At 35.8% G+C, this 20,838-nt stretch overlaps 1 protein-coding gene across 1 annotated transcript; it reads right to left on the bottom strand.

Annotated features, from left to right (window-relative positions):
- Nucleotides 1-12,717: 12,717 nt before the first annotated feature.
- On the bottom strand, nt 12,718-15,811 carry si:dkey-43p13.5 (visual system homeobox 2). The gene is made up of 3 exons (XM_068704453.1): nt 15,347-15,811; nt 14,898-15,055; nt 12,718-13,984 (listed from the first exon to the last, which is right to left on the bottom strand). Exons 1-3 carry the CDS (start codon nt 15,585-15,587, stop codon nt 13,565-13,567), a joined length of 819 nt encoding a protein of 272 aa, XP_068560554.1. The 5' UTR covers nt 15,588-15,811; the 3' UTR covers nt 12,718-13,564.
- Nucleotides 15,812-20,838: the final 5,027 nt, after the last annotated feature.

The following is a 20,838-nucleotide window of genomic DNA, read 5'->3' as shown; positions in this document are numbered from 1 at the left end:
CTGTGTCCTGTTTCCTTCTTTTACCTGAATGACAGCCGGGACTGCGGGACGAGCTGGTGGTGCGCGTTTCTCCGCTCATTACGCTAATTGACACCGACTGCTGAATCGTCATTAACAGCAGTTGGATACAGCTCGACTGAAAGGCAAATAGTTTATCTGGTGTGCATAATTCATGCTCTTTTTTTTTCTTTTTTTTTTTTGCAAACTTGCAAACTGAATAAATGCTGATATATTCATAAAGAAAATATCAGTGGACTTGACAATTAGCTAACTTACTTTTTCAGGCAAAGGAACACAATTCGGTTTAGTCTAAAATCATTATTGTATTGTCGTTATATCCACTTGTGGTTATACATTTTCAAACAAGTACCCATAAGGAGGGTGAAATTAGGTTATAGTTTTTTTTTGCAATTTTTATCACATGTTTCATGTCTTGCTATTATATGACATTTTATGGTGTCCCATTTTTTTGGGGGGGGGGGCATACTATATGACAACATTTTCATGGCACACTAAACCATGACATACTGTACTATACTATGATAATTTTATGGCATATTATTTCATTATTTTTGACACGCTATACAATGTCTGACTATATTCGTCAAACTATACTGTGACTTTTTACGACCTTTTCAACATACTTTACGTTGAATTTTATAAATTTGTAGTGACTTTTTTTCTTTTTTCAACATACTATACTGTGCCTTTTTAATACTTTTTTTTTCGACACACTATACAATGATAATTTTTCAGCATACTATACAATGACTTTTTTATTGCCTTTTTTTCAAAATACTATACTATGACATTTTTCAACATTCTATACAACATTTTTATTACTTGTTTTACTTTTTTTGACATGCAATACTATGACAAATTTAATAACTTTGTACAACATACTATACTATGACCTTTTAATTACTTTTTTTGACAGACTGACTTTTTATACATAGAATGCTATTACTACTTTGACAGCCTATTCAATGACTTTAAGGACTTTTTTCTAAATTGTATACTATTGTTTTTTTATTACTTCAGTTGTTTTAGTATACTGTATAGTGTGTTTAATTGAGACACTAAACGATTACTTTTTTGCTAGTCATTTCGACATACTATTCCATGACCTTTTTTAAAGACTTTTTCGAAATACTATACTATGACTCTTTTCAACATACTGTACTGTGACTTTTTCCAACATGCTCTACTATGACTTTTTTGTCATACTATATTATGACTTTTTTCATGACTTTTTTTGACATGCTCTACTATGACTTTTTTCATGACCTATTCGTCATACTATACTATTACTTTTTTGTGACTTTTTTCGACATGCTATACTATGACTTTTTTCGACATACTATACTATGACCTTTTTCGACATGCTATACTATGATTTTTTTCATGACTTTTTTTGACATGCTCTACTATGACTTATTTCGTCATACTATATTATGACTTTTTTCATGACTTTTTTCGTCATACTATATTGTTATTTTTTTGTGACTTTTTTCATGACTTTTTTTGTCATGCTCTACTATGACTTTTTTCATGACCTTTTTGTCACACTATATTATTACTTTTTTGTGACTTTTTTTGACATACTATACTATAACTTTTTTCATGACTTTTTTCGACATACTCTCCTATGACTTTTTTCATGACCTTTTTCGACATACTATACTATGACTTTTTTGACATGCTCTACTATGACTTTTTTGACATGCTATACTATGACTGTTTTTTTTACTTTTTTCGACATGTTATACTATGACCGTTTTTCACTTTTTTCGACAGGCTATACTATGACCGTTTTTGACTTTTTTCGACAGGCTATACTATGACTGCTTTTGACAGGCTATACTATGACTGCTTTTGACATGCTATACTATGACCATTTTTCACTTTTTTCGACAGGCTATACTATGACTGTTTTCGACAGGCTATACTATGACTGTTTTTTGACTTTTTTCGACATGCTATATTATAACTGTTTTTTAGACTTTTTTCGACAGGTTATACTATGACTGTTTTTTCCATTTTTCGACATGCTATACAATGACTGTTTTTTCATTTTTTTGACATACTATACTATGACTGTTTTCTACATGCTATACTATGACTTTTTATAGATATACTATGCCACTGGTTCTCAAATGGTGTCCGTGGCTAAGTGGAGAGCAGGGCTGCCTTTCAATCAGCGGGTCGTCAGTTCAACTACTATGACTGCTTTCGACATTCCTGTTTTTTCCTTTTTTTGACAAGCTATACTATGACTGTTTTTTGACTTTTTTCGACAGGCTATACTATGACTGTTTTTTCTATTTTTCGACATGCTATACTATGACTGTTTTTCATTTTTTCGACATACCATACTATGACTGTTTTCTACATGCTATACTATGACTTTTTATAGACATACTATGCCACTGGTTCTCAAATGGTGTCCGTGGCTAAGTGGAGAGCAGGGCTGCCTTTCAGTCAGAGGGTCGTAGGTTCAGTCCCCAGCTCTAGTATACCATTTTTTTTGACACGCTATACTATGACTGTTTTTTTACTTTTTTCGACATGCTATACTATAACTGTTCTTTGACTTTTTTCGACAGGCTATACTATGACTGTTTTCATGACCTTTTTGTCACACTATATTATTACTTTTTTGTGACTTTTTTTGACATACTATACTATAACTTTTTTCATGACTTTTTTCGACATACTCTCCTATGACTTTTTTCATGACCTTTTTCGACATACTATACTATGACTTTTTTGACATGCTCTACTATGACTTTTTTGACATGCTATACTATGACTGTTTTTTTACTTTTTTCGACATGTTATACTATGACCGTTTTTTACTTTTTTCGACAGGCTATACTATGACTGTTTTTGACTTTTTTCGACAGGCTATACTATGACCGTTTTTCACTTTTTTCGACAGGCTATACTATGACTGTTTTTGACATGCTATACTATGACCGTTTTTCACTTTTTTCGACAGGCTATACTATGACTGTTTTTGACAGGCTATACTATGACTGCTTTTGACATGCTATACTATGACCATTTTTCACTTTTTTCGACAGGCTATACTATGACTGTTTTCGACAGGCTATACTATGACTGTTTTTTGACTTTTTTCGACATGCTATATTATAACTGTTTTTTAGACTTTTTTCAACAGGTTATACTATGACTGTTTTTTCCATTTTTCGACATGCTATACAATGACTGTTTTTTCATTTTTTTGACATACTATACTATGACTGTTTTCTACATGCTATACTATGACTTTTTATAGATATACTATGCCAGTGGGTCTCAAATGGTGTCCGTGGCTAAGTGGAGAGCAGGGCTGCCTTTCAATCAGCGGGTCGTCAGTTCAACTACTATCACTGCTTTCGACATTCCTGTTTTTTCCTTTTTTTGACAAGCTATACTATGACTGTTTTTTGACTTTTTTCGACAGGCTATACTATGACTGTTTTTTCTATTTTTCGACATGCTATACTATGACTGTTTTTCATTTTTTCGACATACCATACTATGACTGTTTTCTACATGCTATACTATGACTTTTTATAGACATACTATGCCACTGGTTGTCAAATGGTGTCCGTGGCTAAGTGGAGAGCAGGGCTGCCTTTCAGTCAGAGGGTCGTAGGTTCAGTCCCCAGCTCTAGTATACCATTTTTTTTGACACGCTATACTATGACTGTTTTTTTACTTTTTTCGACATGCTATACTATAACTGTTCTTTGACTTTTTTCGACAGGCTATACTATGACTGTTTTCATGACCTTTTTGTCACACTATATTATTACTTTTTTGTGACTTTTTTTGACATACTATACTATAACTTTTTTCATGACTTTTTTCGACATACTCTCCTATGACTTTTTTCATGACCTTTTTCGACATACTATACTATGACTTTTTTGACATGCTCTACTATGACTTTTTTGACATGCTATACTATGACTGTTTTTTTACTTTTTTCGACATGTTATACTATGACCATTTTTTACTTTTTTCGACAGGCTATACTATGACTGTTTTTGACTTTTTTCGACAGGCTATACTATGACCGTTTTTCACTTTTTTCGACAGGCTATACTATGACTGTTTTTTCTATTTTTCGACATGCTATACTATGACTGTTTTTCATTTTTTCGACATACCATACTATGACTGTTTTCTACATGCTATACTATGACTTTTTATAGACATACTATGCCACTGGTTGTCAAATGGTGTCCGTGGCTAAGTGGAGAGCAGGGCTGCCTTTCAGTCAGAGAGTCGTAGGTTCAGTCCCCAGCTCTAGTATACCATTTTTTTTGACACGCTATACTATGACTGTTTTTTTACTTTTTTCGACATGCTATACTATAACTGTTCTTTGACTTTTTTCGACAGGCTATACTATGACTGTTTTCATGACCTTTTTGTCACACTATATTATTACTTTTTTGTGACTTTTTTTGACATACTATACTATAACTTTTTTCATGACTTTTTTCGACATACTCTCCTATGACTTTTTTCATGACCTTTTTCGACATACTATACTATGACTTTTTTGACATGCTCTACTATGACTTTTTTGACATGCTATACTATGACTGTTTTTTTACTTTTTTCGACATGTTATACTATGACCGTTTTTTACTTTTTTCGACAGGCTATACTATGACTGTTTTTGACTTTTTTCGACAGGCTATACTATGACCGTTTTTCACTTTTTTCGACAGGCTATACTATGACTGCTTTTGACAGGCTATACTATGACTGCTTTTGACATGCTATACTATGACCATTTTTCACTTTTTTCGACAGGCTATACTATGACTGTTTTCGACAGGCTATACTATGACTGTTTTTTGACTTTTTTCGACATGCTATATTATAACTGTTTTTTAGACTTTTTTCGACAGGTTATACTATGACTGTTTTTTCCATTTTTCGACATGCTATACAATGACTGTTTTTAAATTTTTTTGACATACTATACTATGACTGTTTTCTACATGCTATACTATGACTTTTTATAGACATACTATGCCAGTGGTTCTCAAATGGTGTCCGTGGCTAAGTGGAGAGCAGCGCTGCCTTTCAATCAGCGGGTCGTCAGTTCAACTACTATGACTGCTTTCGACATGCTATACTATGCCTGTTTTTTCCTTTTTATGACAGGCTATACTATGACTGTTTTTTCTATTTTTCGACATGCTATACTATGACTGTTTTTCATTTTTTCGACATACCATACTATGACTGTTTTCTACATGCTATACTACGACTTTTTATAGACATACTATGCCACTGCTTGTCAAATGGTGTCCGTGGCTAAGTGGAGAGCAGGGCTGCCTTTCAATCAGAGGGTCGTAGGTTCAGTCCCCGGCTATATATTATTACTTTTTTGTGACTTTTTTCATGACTTTTTTCGTCATGCTCTACTATGACTTTTTTCATGACGTTTTTGTTACACTATATTATTACTTTTTTGTGACTTTTTTTGACATACTATACTATAACTTTTTTCATGACTTTTTTCGACATACTCTCCTATGACTTTTTTCATGACCTTTTTCGACATACTATACTATGACTTTTTTGACATGCTCTACTATGACCGTTTTTCACTTTTTTCGACAGGCTATACTATGACTGTTTTTGACAGGCTATACTATGACTGTTTTTTGACTTTTTTCGACATGCTATATTATAACTGTTTTTTAGACTTTTTTCGACAGGTTATACTATGACTGTTTTTTCCATTTTTCGACATGCTATACAATGACTGTTTTTTCATTTTTTTGACATACTATACTATGACTGTTTTCTACATGCTATACTATGACTTTTTATAGATATACTATGCCAGTGGTTCTCAAATGGTGTCCGTGGCTAAGTGGAGAGCAGGGCTGCCTTTCAGTCAGAGGGTCGTAGGTTCAGTCCCCAGCTCTAGTATAACATTTTTTTTGACACGCTATACTATGACTGTTTTTTTACTTTTTTCGACATGCTATACTATAACTGTTCTTTGACTGTTTTCGACAGGCTATACTATGACTGTTTTCGACAGGCTATATATACTATGACTGTTTTCGACATGCTCTACTATGACTGTTTTCGACATGCTCTACTATGACTGTTTTTGACATGCTCTACTATGATTTTTTTCATGACTTTTTTCGACATGTTCTACTATGACTTATTTCGTCATACTATATTATGACTTTTTTCATGACTTTTTTTGACATGCTATACTATGACTTTTTTCGACATGCTCTATTATGACTTTTTTCATGACCTTTTTCGTCACACTATATTATAACTTTTTTGTCACTTTTTTCGACATGCTCTACTACGACTTATTTCGTCATACTATATTATGATTTTTTTCGACATGCTATACTATGACTTTTTTCGACATGCTCTACTATGACTTTTTTCATGACCTTTTTCGTCACACTATATTATAACTTTTTTGTCACTTTTTTCGACATGCTCTACTATGACTTATTTCGTCATACTATATTATGACTTTTTTCGACATGCTATACTATGACCTTTTTCAACATGCTATACTATAACTTTTTTTGAAATGCTCTACTATGACTTTTTTCATGACTTTTTTCGTCATACTATACTATGACTTATTTCGACATACTATACGATGACTTTTTTCATGACTTATTTTGTCATACTATACTATTACTTTTCGACACGCTATACTATGACTTTTTTCATGACTTTTTTTTACATACTATATTATGACTTTTTTTAACATGCTCTACTATGACTTTTTCCAACATGCTATACTATGACCTATTTCAACATACTATACTATTACTTTTTTGTGACTTTTCGACACGCTATACTATGACCTTTTTCATGACTTTTTTTTGACATACCATACTATAGCATGTCGAAAAAGGTCATAGTATAGCATGTCGAAATAAGTCATGAAAAAAGTCATAATAGAGCATGTCGAAGTAAGTCATAGTATAGCATGACAAAAAAAGTCACATAAAAGTCATAGTATAGCATGTCGAAATAGGTCATAGTATAGCATGTCGGAAAAAGTCATGAAAAAAGTCATAATATAGTATGACGAAAAAAGTCATAGTAGAGCATGTTGAAAAAAGTAATAGTATAGCATGTCGAAAAAAGTCATAATATAGTAGGTCCAAAAAAGTCCAAAAGTAAAAAAATAATAGTCTTTAATTTAAAAAAAATATGACGTAAAAGGCATAGTGTAGTATGTTGAAAAAAGTCAGTGTAGAATGTCAAGTCTTTAAAATTTCATATCATAGTAACACATAAACAGTCATTTAGTTTTCATATGACGCCATAAACGTCATAAAAATATATATATTGCATAATATATATATATATATATTATGCACAATATATATATATATATATATATTATGCACAATATAGGACAAACAATTATGATTTGCAAAACAAAGTTTATTGCATGTAAAGTAAACCAAAACATAAGGAACAGACAGTGGTGGCTGATAACAATACTGCTTAAAGTTGCTGCAGTTGTTAAGAGAGAAAATATCGTGGTTTTGCAGTGTTTTAAAAAGCCAGCCAACAGGTGCCAGGAAATCAGGGGATGGAGGGTGCAGTTCCAGGTTACCTGCAAAACACGACACAGAGCAGTTTTCGACAGAACATATAACATTACAAATGGCATATTGTGTCATAAAATGTTAAGAAAATCATGGTATAGAATGTCATAGAAAGGTTAGTATGTGGTTTCGGACCCTGCCGTTAGCTGGGGGTGTTCTGTTCTTTCTGCTCTCATTTTTAACAGAAGCTGCAGTCGCACGCCATAGGATTCGTCCATCATGATGGGGTTCTCATTTCCTGATTGGTCTGGCGTTCAAGACTCCGATTGTGCTCCAATTGTGCCTTGGTACTCTTCTCAATCCTGACATCACCAGTCCAGTCCAATAATCCCACAGCTGTCTCTTCTGAGCTAGAAGGTTGGAAGAGATGTTCGACACTCACAGTCAAGATGGCTGTGATTACCCCCGAGTAGCTCGCCACTGTGCTTCTTTAGAGTGATTGTAAATATGTATAGTTGAGCCTTGTGTATATTTGTAATGATTTACAGCCTGTTCACTATAAGAGGCACTAGTGATGTGGTTTTGGGACTGGGCAGGGTCTAGTTTGTTTTCATTGTTTGTAGTTTTTGTGTTCTTTTACCGAAAGTTGTTGTTGCTCCATTAATTTAAACAGGTAATAGTGATCTGTTTGCTTGTTTTTTTCTGCCAGATGAAAAACCTTTGAAAGTATGTTATAAAGGAGGGGCAACTGTCTTGTATATTTGTTGGTTCAGTGCTATTCATAGCCATTGTCTTAATGTGCCAGAATTAGTTGTTTTTTGTGATGTTGGTTTGTTTGTTTATTTTGGTGGTTATTCTCTGTGGCTTGTCAATGATAAATGGCCATTTATGCCTGATTAAACCGGCTTATGTATTTCCTTAACCCTGGACACCATGGGGAGTATGTCGAAAAAAATCATGAAAAAGTCATAATATGGTATGATGAAATAAGTCATAGTAGAGCATGACGAAAAAAGTCACAAAAAAGTCATAGTATAGTATGTCAAAAAAAGTCATAGTATAGTATGTCAAAAAAAGTCATGAAAAAAGTCATAGTATAGCGTGTCGAAAAAAAGTCACAAAAAAGTAATAATATAGTATGACGAAATAAGTCATGAAAAAAGTCATAGTATAGTATGTCGGAAAAAGTCCTGAAAAAACTCATAGTAGAGTATGTCGAAAAAGGTCATGAAAAAAGTCATAGGAGAGCATGTCGAAAAAAGTCATAGTATAGCATGTTGAAAAAAGTCATAGTATAGCGTGTCGAAAAAAGTCACAAAAAAGTAATAATATGGTATGATGAAAAAGTTAATGAAAAAAGTCATAGTAGAGCATGTTGAAAAAAGTCATAGTATAGTATGTCAAAAAAAAAGTCATGAAAAAAGTCATAGTATAGCGTGTCGAAAAAAGTCACAAAAAAGTAATAATATAGCATTTTGAAAAAGGTATAGCATGTTGAAAAAAGTCATAGTATAGTATGTCGAAAAAAGTCATAGTATAGCATGTTGAAAAAAGTCATAGTATAGTATATCAAAAAAAGTCATGAAAAAAGTCATAGTATAGTATGTCAAAAAAAAGTCATGAAAAAAGTCATAGTATAACATGTCGAAAAAAGTCATGAAAAAAGTCATAATATAGTATGACGAAATAAGTCATAGTAGAGCATGACAAAAAAAGTCACAAAAAAGTAATAATATAGTGTGACGAAAAAGGTCATGAAAAAAGTTATAGTATAGCATGTCGAAAAAGGTCATGAAAAAAGTCATAGTATAGCATGTCGAAAAAAGTCATGAAAAAAGTCATAGTATAGCATGTCGAAAAAAGTCATGAAAAAAGTCATAGTATAGCATGTCGAAAAAAGTCATGAAATCATAGTAGAGCATGTCAAAAAAAGTCATAGTATAGCATGTTGAAAAAAGTCATAGTATAGTATATCAAAAAAAGTCATGAAAAAAGTCATAGTATAGCATGACGAAAAAAGTCATGAAAAAAGTCATAGTATAGCATGACGAAAAAAGTCATGAAAAAAGTCATAGTATAGCATGACGAAAAAAGTCATGAAAAAAGTCATAGTATAGCATGTCGAAAAAAGTATGTCATAGTATAGCATGTCGAAAAAAGTCATGAAAAAAGTCATAGTATATGCATGTCGAAAAAGTCACAAAAAAGTAATAATATAGTATGACAAAAAAAGTCATAGTATAGCATGACTAAAAAAGTCATGAAAAAAGTCATAGTATAACATGTCGAAAAAAGTCATGAAAAAAGTAATAATATAGTATGACGAAAAAGGTCGTGAAAAAAATCATAGTATAGCATGACGAAAAAAGTCATGAAAAAAGTCATAGTATAGCATGACGAAAAAAGTCATAGTATAGCATGTCGAAAAAAGTATGTCATAGTATAGCATGTCGAAAAAAGTCATGAAAAAAGTCATAGTATAGCATGTCGAAAAAAGTCATGAAAAAAGTCATAGTATATGTATGTCGAAAAAGTCACAAAAAAGTAATAATATAGTATGATGAAAAAAGTCATAGTATAGCATGTCAAAAAAGGTCAAGAAAAAAGTCATAGTTTAGCATGTCAAAAAAAGTCACAGTAGAGTATGACGAAAAAGGTCATGAAAAAAGTCATAGTATAGCATGTTGAAAAAAGTCATAGTATAGTATGTCAAAAAAAAGTCATGAAAAAAGTCGTAGTATAACATGTCAAAAAAAGTCATGAAAAAAATCATAGTAGAGCATGTCAAAAAAAGTCATAGTATAGCATGTTGAAAAAAGTCATAGTATAAGTATATCAAAAAAAGTCATAGCATAACATGTCGAAAAAAGTCATGAAAAAAGTCATAGTAGAGCATGTCGAAAAAAGTCACAAAAAAGTAATAATATAGTGTGACGAAAAAGGTTGTGAAAAAAGTCATAGTATAGCATGTCGAAAAAAATCATGAAAAAAGTCATAGTATAGCGTGTTGAAAAAAGTCACAAAAAAGTAATAATATAGTATGACGAAAAGTCATGAAAAAAGTCATAGTATAGTATGTCAAAAAAAGTCATAGTATAGTATGTCAAAAAAAGTCATAGTATAGCATGTCGAAAAAAGTCATAGTATAGCATGTCAAAAAAAGTCATAGTAGAGCATGTCAAAAAAAGTCATAGTATAGCATGTCGAAAAAAGTCACAAAAAATAAAAATATAGTATGACAAAAAAAGTCATAGTATAGCATGTCAAAAAAAATCATGAAAAAAGTCACAAAAAAGTAATAATATAGTATGACGAAAAAAGTCATGAAAAAAGTCATAGTATAGCATGTCGAAAAAAGTCATAGTATAGCATGTCGAAAAAAGTCATAGTATAGCATGTCGAAAAAAGTCATAGTATAGCATGTTGAAAAAAGTCACAAAAAAATAAAAATATAGTATGACGAAAAAAGTCATAGTATAGCATGTTGAAAAAGGTCATGAGAAAAGTCATAGTATAGTGTGACGAAAAAGATCGTGAAAAAAGTCACAGTAGAGCATGTAAAAAAAAAAAGTCATGAAAAAAGTCATAGTATAGCATGTACTATATTATTATTTTTTTGTGACTTATTTTGACATACTATACAATGACTTTTTTCATGACTTTTACATATGGCTATATATATATATTTATATATATATATATATATATATATCCATATACAGCCATATATATATAATATATATATATATATATATAATATATATATATATACACATATATATATATAATAACAGAATGAATATATTATACTATGATGTGTGTTACCTGTTATACGTTACATCAGTATTTCACTGAAAACACTATTTTGACGTAAAACTTTTTTTGGAGGCTTATCACCAACATTTTGATTAGTGGTCCATATTATTTTATGACAAAGGATGTAGTTCTGCTTAATATTTAAAATGTAAAAGGTATATCGGAGTCTCATCTTAGTATAAATATTTATTTTTAATTGAAAGCTTCCTTAAATTCCTCTTTTTGGGGTCCCAGTAAAAGAGGACGATGCTGTAGGATTTCTGAAGTAATTAAACTGCAGGCTTGCTATCTCAGCCAGCACATCATGGTGAGTGTGCAGTATGAGAACAACAACAGAACTGTGACATACATTTTTTCCCCCAGTCATCTTTGTGTGGAGCCCAATTGGGGCCTAATTGAGGCCAACTATTGTCATGCAAGGATTGTGCCCTAATTAGCCCATATTACCGTGTCCCGCAAAATTTTAGGGAAAACTTGTAACTTGATTTTTCTGCAAATGTATAAGACTTTAACTCTTAAAGTTTGTTAGAAAAAGGAGGGTTTAAAGAGTAATTCCGCTTGATCAGGAAACATAATAACTATTATTTCATTGTGCTTCTCTGACCCATATTGAAAAGCAGTTTAAAATTTGACCCAAATACCTTTAACTCGAGTCTTTGAAATGTGGGCGACCAACACTAGCCTCATTCACTGCAAGACATACATTATTTATTTGACACAACAGGATCTCCAAAGAATTAAGCAGAGCAATCCACCATTTAAAGTTTCACTATGGTCCACACAACAAATAGGAGATTTGTGGCCACAGCAAAAAGAAGTGTATGAATTAGCTGGATTTTAAGAGCACTTACTGTCTGAACTATCAATCACATGTATCCTGTCTGAGGACATCGTCATACCCAGAAGGGGGCAGCGTTACACTGCACTGTTAGAGGATTGTCTCACATGATCAAAACAACAATGCATGCAAAACGGAGAGAGCTTGCATTGTTTTCATGTAGCAAACTTTATGTTGAACTTCAACTCGATTTTATGCCAGCGCACAAATCATGCTGTATTTAGTTTTGAGTCAGTGAAGTATGATGTAAAATATTGTGTGAAGTAGATGAAGACCTAACTCATGGGATTATGAAATGCTTCCAAACTCACTGCTGTCTTTGTTTAAAAAGTTTAACATGTGACAATCACCAATAATTATCACATAATAATAAAGTCTGCAATTTAAAAATTTGGATTGAATTTGAATTAAGCAAAACATTGTTTTATGGGCCAAAACCAGATCAAGGATTAATGTCACATTGTTTTACTTCGTCATTTATTTACCACAGCTGCTATGAATACATTTTTCATCCTGATATTGTAATCATTTTGCACATTGATTGTTTATCTCAGCACTTACAACAAGCCCTAAAATCTTTTTCGATGTACATCTCTTCATGGAATCTGTGTCACTACCAACAAAAACATAAAAAAAAAATGAGTGTACTATGTTTTTGATGCAAATGTGTCATACATGTGTCATATATACCCACTCACTCGTCATGATTTCATTTTTCAGCTATTCCCATTCTTTCCTGTGAGGACGTGTGGCTGCATGCCGACGTCCTGTATGTCTGTGAAGGTAACTTGAGAGGTCAGGGATGAGCCTGTCATTAGTCCGATTTCAGCTCTGCCCCCAAAAGCATCATTTGTCATTTATCACTGATATCTGTTCAAGACTGACCTTCATACATTCATTCGGAGTTGACCTCAGTCACATTCAGTTGAAAACTCCGTTGAAAATACAGAGACATAAACGGCAAATCCATGTGAGATAATCAATCACTTCTTAAAGGAATGAAAAATAAAGAGTATGTACAGTTTTACATTTGTATCCAAAAGATAAAACATTGATGTGTTTACCACCCTAACTTCAAAAGAACTTCAAAAGTTCTAATTAAAGTTGGAATGTACCATGAAGACGAGATTGAAAATAGTGCGGCAAGATAAATATTTGTTTATAATTTGAAAGGAAAGCATGTAAAATATTACTTTTACGTTTTATACTGAGCTAAATAATGAAGCTCCTCATCCCAAATCGGTTTAAAAAGTATGTTACGGCATATTAATAGTGTCTACGCTGTCTCTATTATTATCTGTACAAACAGGAAGAAGGAAAACAATCAATCGTTGTGCATGGCATCATCTTCCTGTGTTCGTGACTGCGTTTCGCCTCCTGACATGTTTACAGTGCTGTGGATCTCGGCCTCGTGCTCTCTGGCTTTGGCCCTCAGCTTTGCAATGCTGCAGGAGCGGAGCTCGTCTGAGCTCAGCCCCTCCGGCCTCTCCCACTTCCCCGACCTCTGGGTCACAGGCTGCATACGCACGCTCAGCGCAGCACTCACAGTTTTTGTCCACGGATAGTTTTCTCCTTCCTGTCGTCGCTCCCAGCGCTCGCCGTTAGAACGTTCTGTCTGCCGTTTTAAACTCCTGCTCGCTTTCTCGGGCGCTTCATCATTGTCTCTTTTTACATAAGGCCCTCCAAGCTGGCCCTGGAGTTTCAGCTGCCGCCTCATCTTGGCACGGCGGTTTTGAAACCAAACCTGGAAAGAAATAAGGGAACACTAAATATAAATGAATGGGACGTATAAATAGATAAATACACTTGTAACAGAGTAACAACTTGTAAAGGTTTGTTGCAGTTTCAAAATTACAAAAAAGATATTTGGCTCTAATGTAAGGTCAAAGTTCAATCACCTTTTCCACACTGGTTGACGGTATTCAGCACTTAATTTAGGATGTGTTCACATTTGAAATCAACTGACATGACTACATGTATATTGAAGGAGTTATGCTGTAATAATTTCTTTCATCCATAACGGCCGTTGAAAAAAAAACGCAATTCCAATATATTTAAAAGACAAACTTTGGAAGATATCGCCTTCATTAAACATACGCAGACTGCTGAAGCCTGAAGTTTCAACTGACATTTTGAATGCGCTTTTGCACCGATCAAGTGGTAGAAATGTTGAGCCCCATTTCTAACAGTGCAGCCGTGTTAAGAAGGAATCTCTTTGCGAACAGTATGGACAAGCGGAACAAGTACAAAAACCAATGACTGTTTTAATATTCAGAAAGGGATGCAAGTATTGTTTTCGGACAGACAAAAATGTAACCTATCCGTTAAGGCAATATTGCATTTATACTGACAGAAATAATCATTTTCCAGACACCTTTTCTTTGCTGTACCATGTACTGTAAAATGAGACATCTCCCTAGAAGTCTGTGTGAAACCCTTGGTATTGTTTAATACTTTGACATCTTGAATATAATTAGAAATGTGTGTGGATTTAATGAAATAATGTTTGTCACTTGACACAACTCGGCACTGATGGACCTGCAAAAAAGTCAGTAGGGCTGAAGAGCTTCATTTACACACTATATTAAATTTCATAAATTGAATAAATGTTCAGTAGGAAATGAACATTTCCAGAAGGAGTTCAGTGAGCCAATTACCTGTACTCTGGCCTCGATGAGGTCCAGTCTGAGGGCCAGGGCTTCCCTCATGAAGATGTCTGGGTAGTGGGTGGTCTCGAAGGCCTTTTCCAGCTCCTCCAGCTGCCAGCTGCTGTAGTTGGCCCGTGCACGACGCTGCTTCACTGGCCTCTGTTCATCTGGAAAGCACAGCGCAAGCACCAATTACACAATCGCCAACGGGTGACAAGGAACTAATGGCTCTAGATTGGATAATTAGCAGAGCAATCATTAGGCCCACTTTAACACTGCTTGATAATTGATTGTTAGTTACGAGCTGTTAGCCAATCTTTTGTAAACATTTACACTGCGATCAGATGGTACTCACTGACTGTCTTAAAAACAGGCCGCAGAGCCAAACTGTGCCAGTTTGGCTCTGCGGTCCTGTATCATTGGTCTTTTCTGCCACAGCAGATGTAGTTTGAACTCACCTATGGCCTCTGTGAGTGGCCCCAACCCGACTGCCTGTGTGGCCAGGAGAAACGCTTCCTTGCATGGCTCTGGCTGCAGATAATTCCTCAAGGTTTCATAGCTGATAAAGGGCCCCGGGATCAGAATCTGAGGTTGAGAGCCCAGTCTGGTTGGGAATGCAGGGAAAAAGTGAGCTGCAGGTGAATGGAAAACTGCAGGCAGCAGAGTAGATACCAGTTGTCCCGGGCCAAACATGTCCATGCTGTTAAAAGCCCAATATTAAGCGTCAGTCCACTGAAAAGGGCCAGGTTGACTCCTACAGGGATGCAGATGTAATGGTGAAATGCATCCCAATGTCCATAAAAAAAAAAAGAATAGAAAACAGTTACTATTGTCCACTAGATGTATCTGTCCAGTTGGTGGTTAAACGTGCTGCATGTGGCTCAGCGGAGGGATTAGGTGTTGCCTTAAGAGTAAAGGTAACGCTTGAGTAGTGGAGGTGGTCTCACCTTAGCTTTCTCTGCTTTTCCTCCAAATCCTCCCCCCCCCCGCCTCTCCCCGTCACATGACCTCCAAACAGACAGCAGGGCTTGGTTTATAGGACGGCGGTGAACATCCAACCTGTGATTCATCTCTCAGTGGATTATCAGTATTATTCCATCAGTGTTGGCTGTATTCGTCAGTACTTTTTCAACCACAAACCGTTTCTTACGTTTTAGTGATAGGGTATGTGTCCCCTGCATGTTTCCCTCTCTCTGCCTATACCTGGGACAAGTTGCAACATCTTTGGCTTCTGAAATTTTTAATCAGTGAGACGGACAGGAGCTCAGTGGGTGGAAACTCAGCTGTGAAGATGAGTAATGCTCATTGAGACATGTTCGCCCTAAAGATTTGCACAACTCTTATCTGATCGGTTTAACAGTTGCCAAGTATAATGACAAGAAATTACTGCAAAAGATACGTAATGAAAACACAAGTTGTTCAGTCCTGTGGGATGAAAACGAGCACAAAAGCAGCAGACCTGAACAGCAGGTTCCAGGATAAACACATTCCTCCAGACAATGAGACAAACCTGAAAGCTCATTTACTGAATGTGTTTAATCCCTCCTAGTAACTTTGTGTTTACTCTATTGCTGATTTCATTTTCTTGTTTTTTCTGAAGCTGTGATGTCTATTTTCCACATAAATGGTTATGTAGAAAATATAACCATTTATATTTCATGGGACATTGTCATGGGACAGGCTGTGTAAAAATGATCACGTCTGTCAACTTAACGAGTAGTAGGAGCGTCAACATGCAAATCCCTTCTTTACATGAGCAGAAATCCCCTGATGAAATAATAAACGAGGTAAGCCAGGTGGAGTGAAAATGTGACACCTGCAACAATAACAACTAAATGATTGTGCTTTACTACTACAGTAATACAAATGTGCATTTTGCATGACATACTTTTAATCCTGATAGAACTTACGATTATGCATTTATGTCTTTAAATTTGGAACTTTAACAACACATTGTGCTTATTGTATGGATTTATGGAAAAGGTAGCCACCGGCAACATCTCAAAGAAACAAATAAATAATAACAATAATAGTAGCAGTTATACCTTTGATTAAGAAAATTAAGTAACTATTATCATTTGTATTATTTATCCACATTGTCTGATATAGTCAGGAATTTTGTTCTCGGTTTTTCAGACCTTCGATTTACAGAGAAATTGATTTTTTACACTCAGACTCAGACATGAGAGCCACTAATGTTGGTCTACTCAAGTGTATACTTCAGCACAGATAAAGTTAAATGTAAACAGTCAACTCAAACTTATTGAACATGTGTTTTGTGGCATATTTTGGTATCAAACTGGAATACCGAATTCTGAAACTTTCTAACATACTAAGTAGCACAAGGTTGCCAGATGGAGCCTCAGTGTATAAAAACATTTACTGACGGATGTTTGTACTTAGTATTGTTTTTTTTATATATATATATATATATATATGTGTTTGTGAACTGATATACTGCAGTAATAGTTGATATTCTTACCATCGCTGTAGCATATAGACACTACTGTAGTCTAAGTGTTACCGTACACTTACAGGATTTTTCCATGTCAGATCAAAGCGTACACATCAACACATTATCAGCCAAGACAGGAAGCTTATTAACACTCTTCTTTTTTTTTTTTTTTTCTATGAGCAAGGCAGCTGTAGCTTAGTGTTGATGGATCTCTGATGAGATGATCGCCCAGCACCGTCTACGTGCGTTAAACACAGGTGTGTCAATTAATCCGAAGATACATATCACCCAACAACACATCTCGCTAACTGCTCATCAGCTCAGACGGCGGTGGAAACATTCAGCCGTCAGCGTTGTCACCGCTAAACTGGCAGGCTGAGGCGGCTTTGATCAGCCCGGCACCTCTGCAGCAGGCAGCTGGTCAGAGCCGAGGTGAGTCACGGGACGGTCATTCCTCTGCAAGCAGTGCGGACTGCAACTCCCTCACCTGTGGCCCTTTCATCTGCACCTGTTCAAACACTACATTAACGCCTTATTGAGGCAGTAAAGAGGTCAGGATTAGGGTTTGACCAACTTGGATTTGGATATGTGGTTAAATTTACATGTTTTTACGTCAAAAGAATTTTAAACATTTAAAATTTCAACCATAATTTGATGATTGATTTTTTTTTTTTTTTTTTTTAAAAAGAGAAACATCATGGGACGCTTGAAGGCTCCAGTTGACTAACAAAACATTTTTAGCAACTTATAAGTTAGCCATATCCCGTCTTAATAATGACCTCAAAATACACATCACTGAGAAGGTGCATTGAATTAATAATGTAAATAATCCAGGCTCTGCATTTCTTTAATATAGGTGTATATAGGGAGGACCATCATCAGTGGTGGGCAACACAACCAGCCGATTACAAAAAGCTTTTAGCACTTCAGTCAGTTTGTGTGAACGCGTGTGTGTGTGTGTGTGTGTGTGTGTGTGTGCGTGTGTGTGTGTGACGCAGGGAACAGACAGACGGAGATTAAAAGAAATCATTTCTTGGGTTTGTGAGTTCTGCGGGGAAAAGCAACACAGATTAAAAGTGTCTTGTTTGAGCTGTGGCTAAATAAACACCGTGTGTGGTGGGACTGACGACTGAATAGCCATCTCCGTTTGTCCCTGGCACACAGGTAGTTACAGGGATTTCTGCTCTGTCTGAAAGTAGACCCCCTTCTCCCAACCCCCCCCCCCCAAACTACTGTGTTTGTCTGTGCCTGGGCCCTTTAATGCCCATTGATCCAGATAATCAGGGACAAAATTGGGGGAAAACCGGTGGGGGAGGTTCTGACAGATGTTACTCAAAAGAGCTGCTTGTGGATAATTGAAGGAGGCATTAAGACAACAATAGTAATGGCTAATGCCAGGCCTTATTGGTCTCTCAGGTATCTCTAGCTCCCTGGATGACAAGGCAAGACTGGAGATCCACAGCTAAAATGGCAATCATCGTATCATTAGCAGAGCTTCAACTGCAGGGACAGAATGTGCGTTATCTGTGGGTTTAGCGAGCCACCAATGGGATGCCCTTCAGATGGCTTTAGTTTGAAACGGACTTGTTTGAGCTTGCATTCATTCATTACAAAGTAGAGGGGAAGGGACATCTGAAATCCCCCTCAAATGTGTGTTTTTGGATCTCAGATATCGCAGTGATTCTGAAATGTTGAAATACTTTTAAGTCCCTGTCCAATAAAGAGTGTGTTTTGCTTATTGTTGCATCATTCGGATGTTTGGCCTTCGCTGTGCGGAATGATGCATGTGCATTTTGACAATAGAAGGCTGTTTTAACATGCATCTGCTGAAGTTTCTTTGTGCTGAAATCTGAAGTTAGGATACGTGACATCTCAACTAGCCAATCACGGTCCAATAACCAACAAACACAAGTGCGATCCATCCATCTTCTGGAATTTTGTTGCCGAAAAGCACTTTAAATGAGTTGAAATGTGAATGAAATGAGGAGGGCTATTTACTCCCTTCTTTTCTTTAAAGACATGGCTAAAGTGGATTAACCATCCCACTCTGTGCTCACTGTGATGAGATACAATCTAACATAATGGAGATCGTGAACACTGCACATTATTATTCTTCTTTCTCATCCACTACAATGGCACTTTAGCTCATAAAGCAAGAGTTCTGCCAAATGTCACGCGAAGATGGATGATTATCGTCAGCTCCACTGTCATGGGAATATATCTATCTGGTGTAATTTGCAGGCTGGAACAGCAATGAGCACAGATAAGATCAATATTTAATGAAAGTGTAAGTGAAGCTTAAGGGTTGTCACTTATGCCTCTGCTGTTAATGACATGTCACATTATCAGACTTATCAGATCGGGTCAATCTTAACTGCAATTACTGGTCTCATTTCTTTTTAATTCATTACAAATGTTGAATCATTTCAGTCGTCCACTTCTGTGCAAACACACACTGAGAGTGTGTTCTCTGACTGCTTGCATATGTTCTTTAGTGTCAACCGCCTGCAACAACTTCAAACTAAAATCTATTAATGGCAGTGTGGATTGGTATAATTCAATCAACACACCTAAAATGTGTTTTTAACTTGGAAGAAAAGTGTATTTCATGGCTGAGGAAGCCCCTATGCTTGGTGCCTCACTCTCCCTGGTAATAGTATCCCACAGTGAGCAGGCTGATTGTTTTAGTCCTGGATCACTGGCCATGGGATAAACCTGAGAGCCCAGCCTGCTTTTCATGTCAAAACCTTCAAGGGAAAGCGGCCACAATCCAAGAGCAATCACACTTGAGACATCAAAGTGCCAGAGAGAAGAGAGGCGAGAGACGGTCCACATTTTTTCCACGCAAGCCAAGTGCAACTCAAGCGTGGAGGAAGAGGAGATGATCTAAGGCGAGGGTGCCATTGAGAGGAAGACGGAGAGCAGACAGATGTGCATGGGCAGGTAGCGGCACATCGGGGGCCCCTCCTGTAGCTGAGAGAGACACCAGAAAGCCTCCGCTGGTCGCATTCCTGCCCGCTGCTCATTCACTGTCCACTTTCACATGGGCAGGAAGACCCGCTGACAGCCGTGTTTCACAATCTAACATTCCCGTGGTCAGCGCTGGAAGAAGTATTCAGATCCTTTACGCAAGTTATTGTACTACTGACACAGCTATTTAAAGATACCCCATTCAGTCGAGCATTTCACATTTTATGTAAAAGTGGGGAAATACAAAGCACAACAGGTCCTTTCTGATGCAAAAATGTTTCAGAAGAATTTGACCTTTTTAGCAGGTAAAGGAGCTCATTTGAACTCCTACTTTATATACAGTTTGGTAGTTTGGCCCAGTGGTTCCCAACCGAGGGGGTTAGTTCCTCTACAGACAATCACAAGCTGAACTAAGGGGGTCATGAGATGAGATGATCAGTGTGTAAGGAAAGATGGTCATATTTTACACCTTTTTACTATTTTTTGCTTTTTTTGTGAAATATTAGATTAGTTTTGAAAAGCTCA

This window comes from Cebidichthys violaceus, unplaced genomic scaffold (genome assembly GCF_023349555.1).
Source record: "Cebidichthys violaceus isolate CVI_PGR_0920_01 unplaced genomic scaffold, fCebVio1.0.p SCAF_92, whole genome shotgun sequence".
Classification (NCBI taxonomy): Eukaryota; Metazoa; Chordata; class Actinopteri; order Perciformes; family Stichaeidae; genus Cebidichthys; species Cebidichthys violaceus.
The sequence above is the reverse complement of the archived record's forward strand: the minus strand, read 5'-3'. Positions and strand labels throughout refer to the sequence as shown.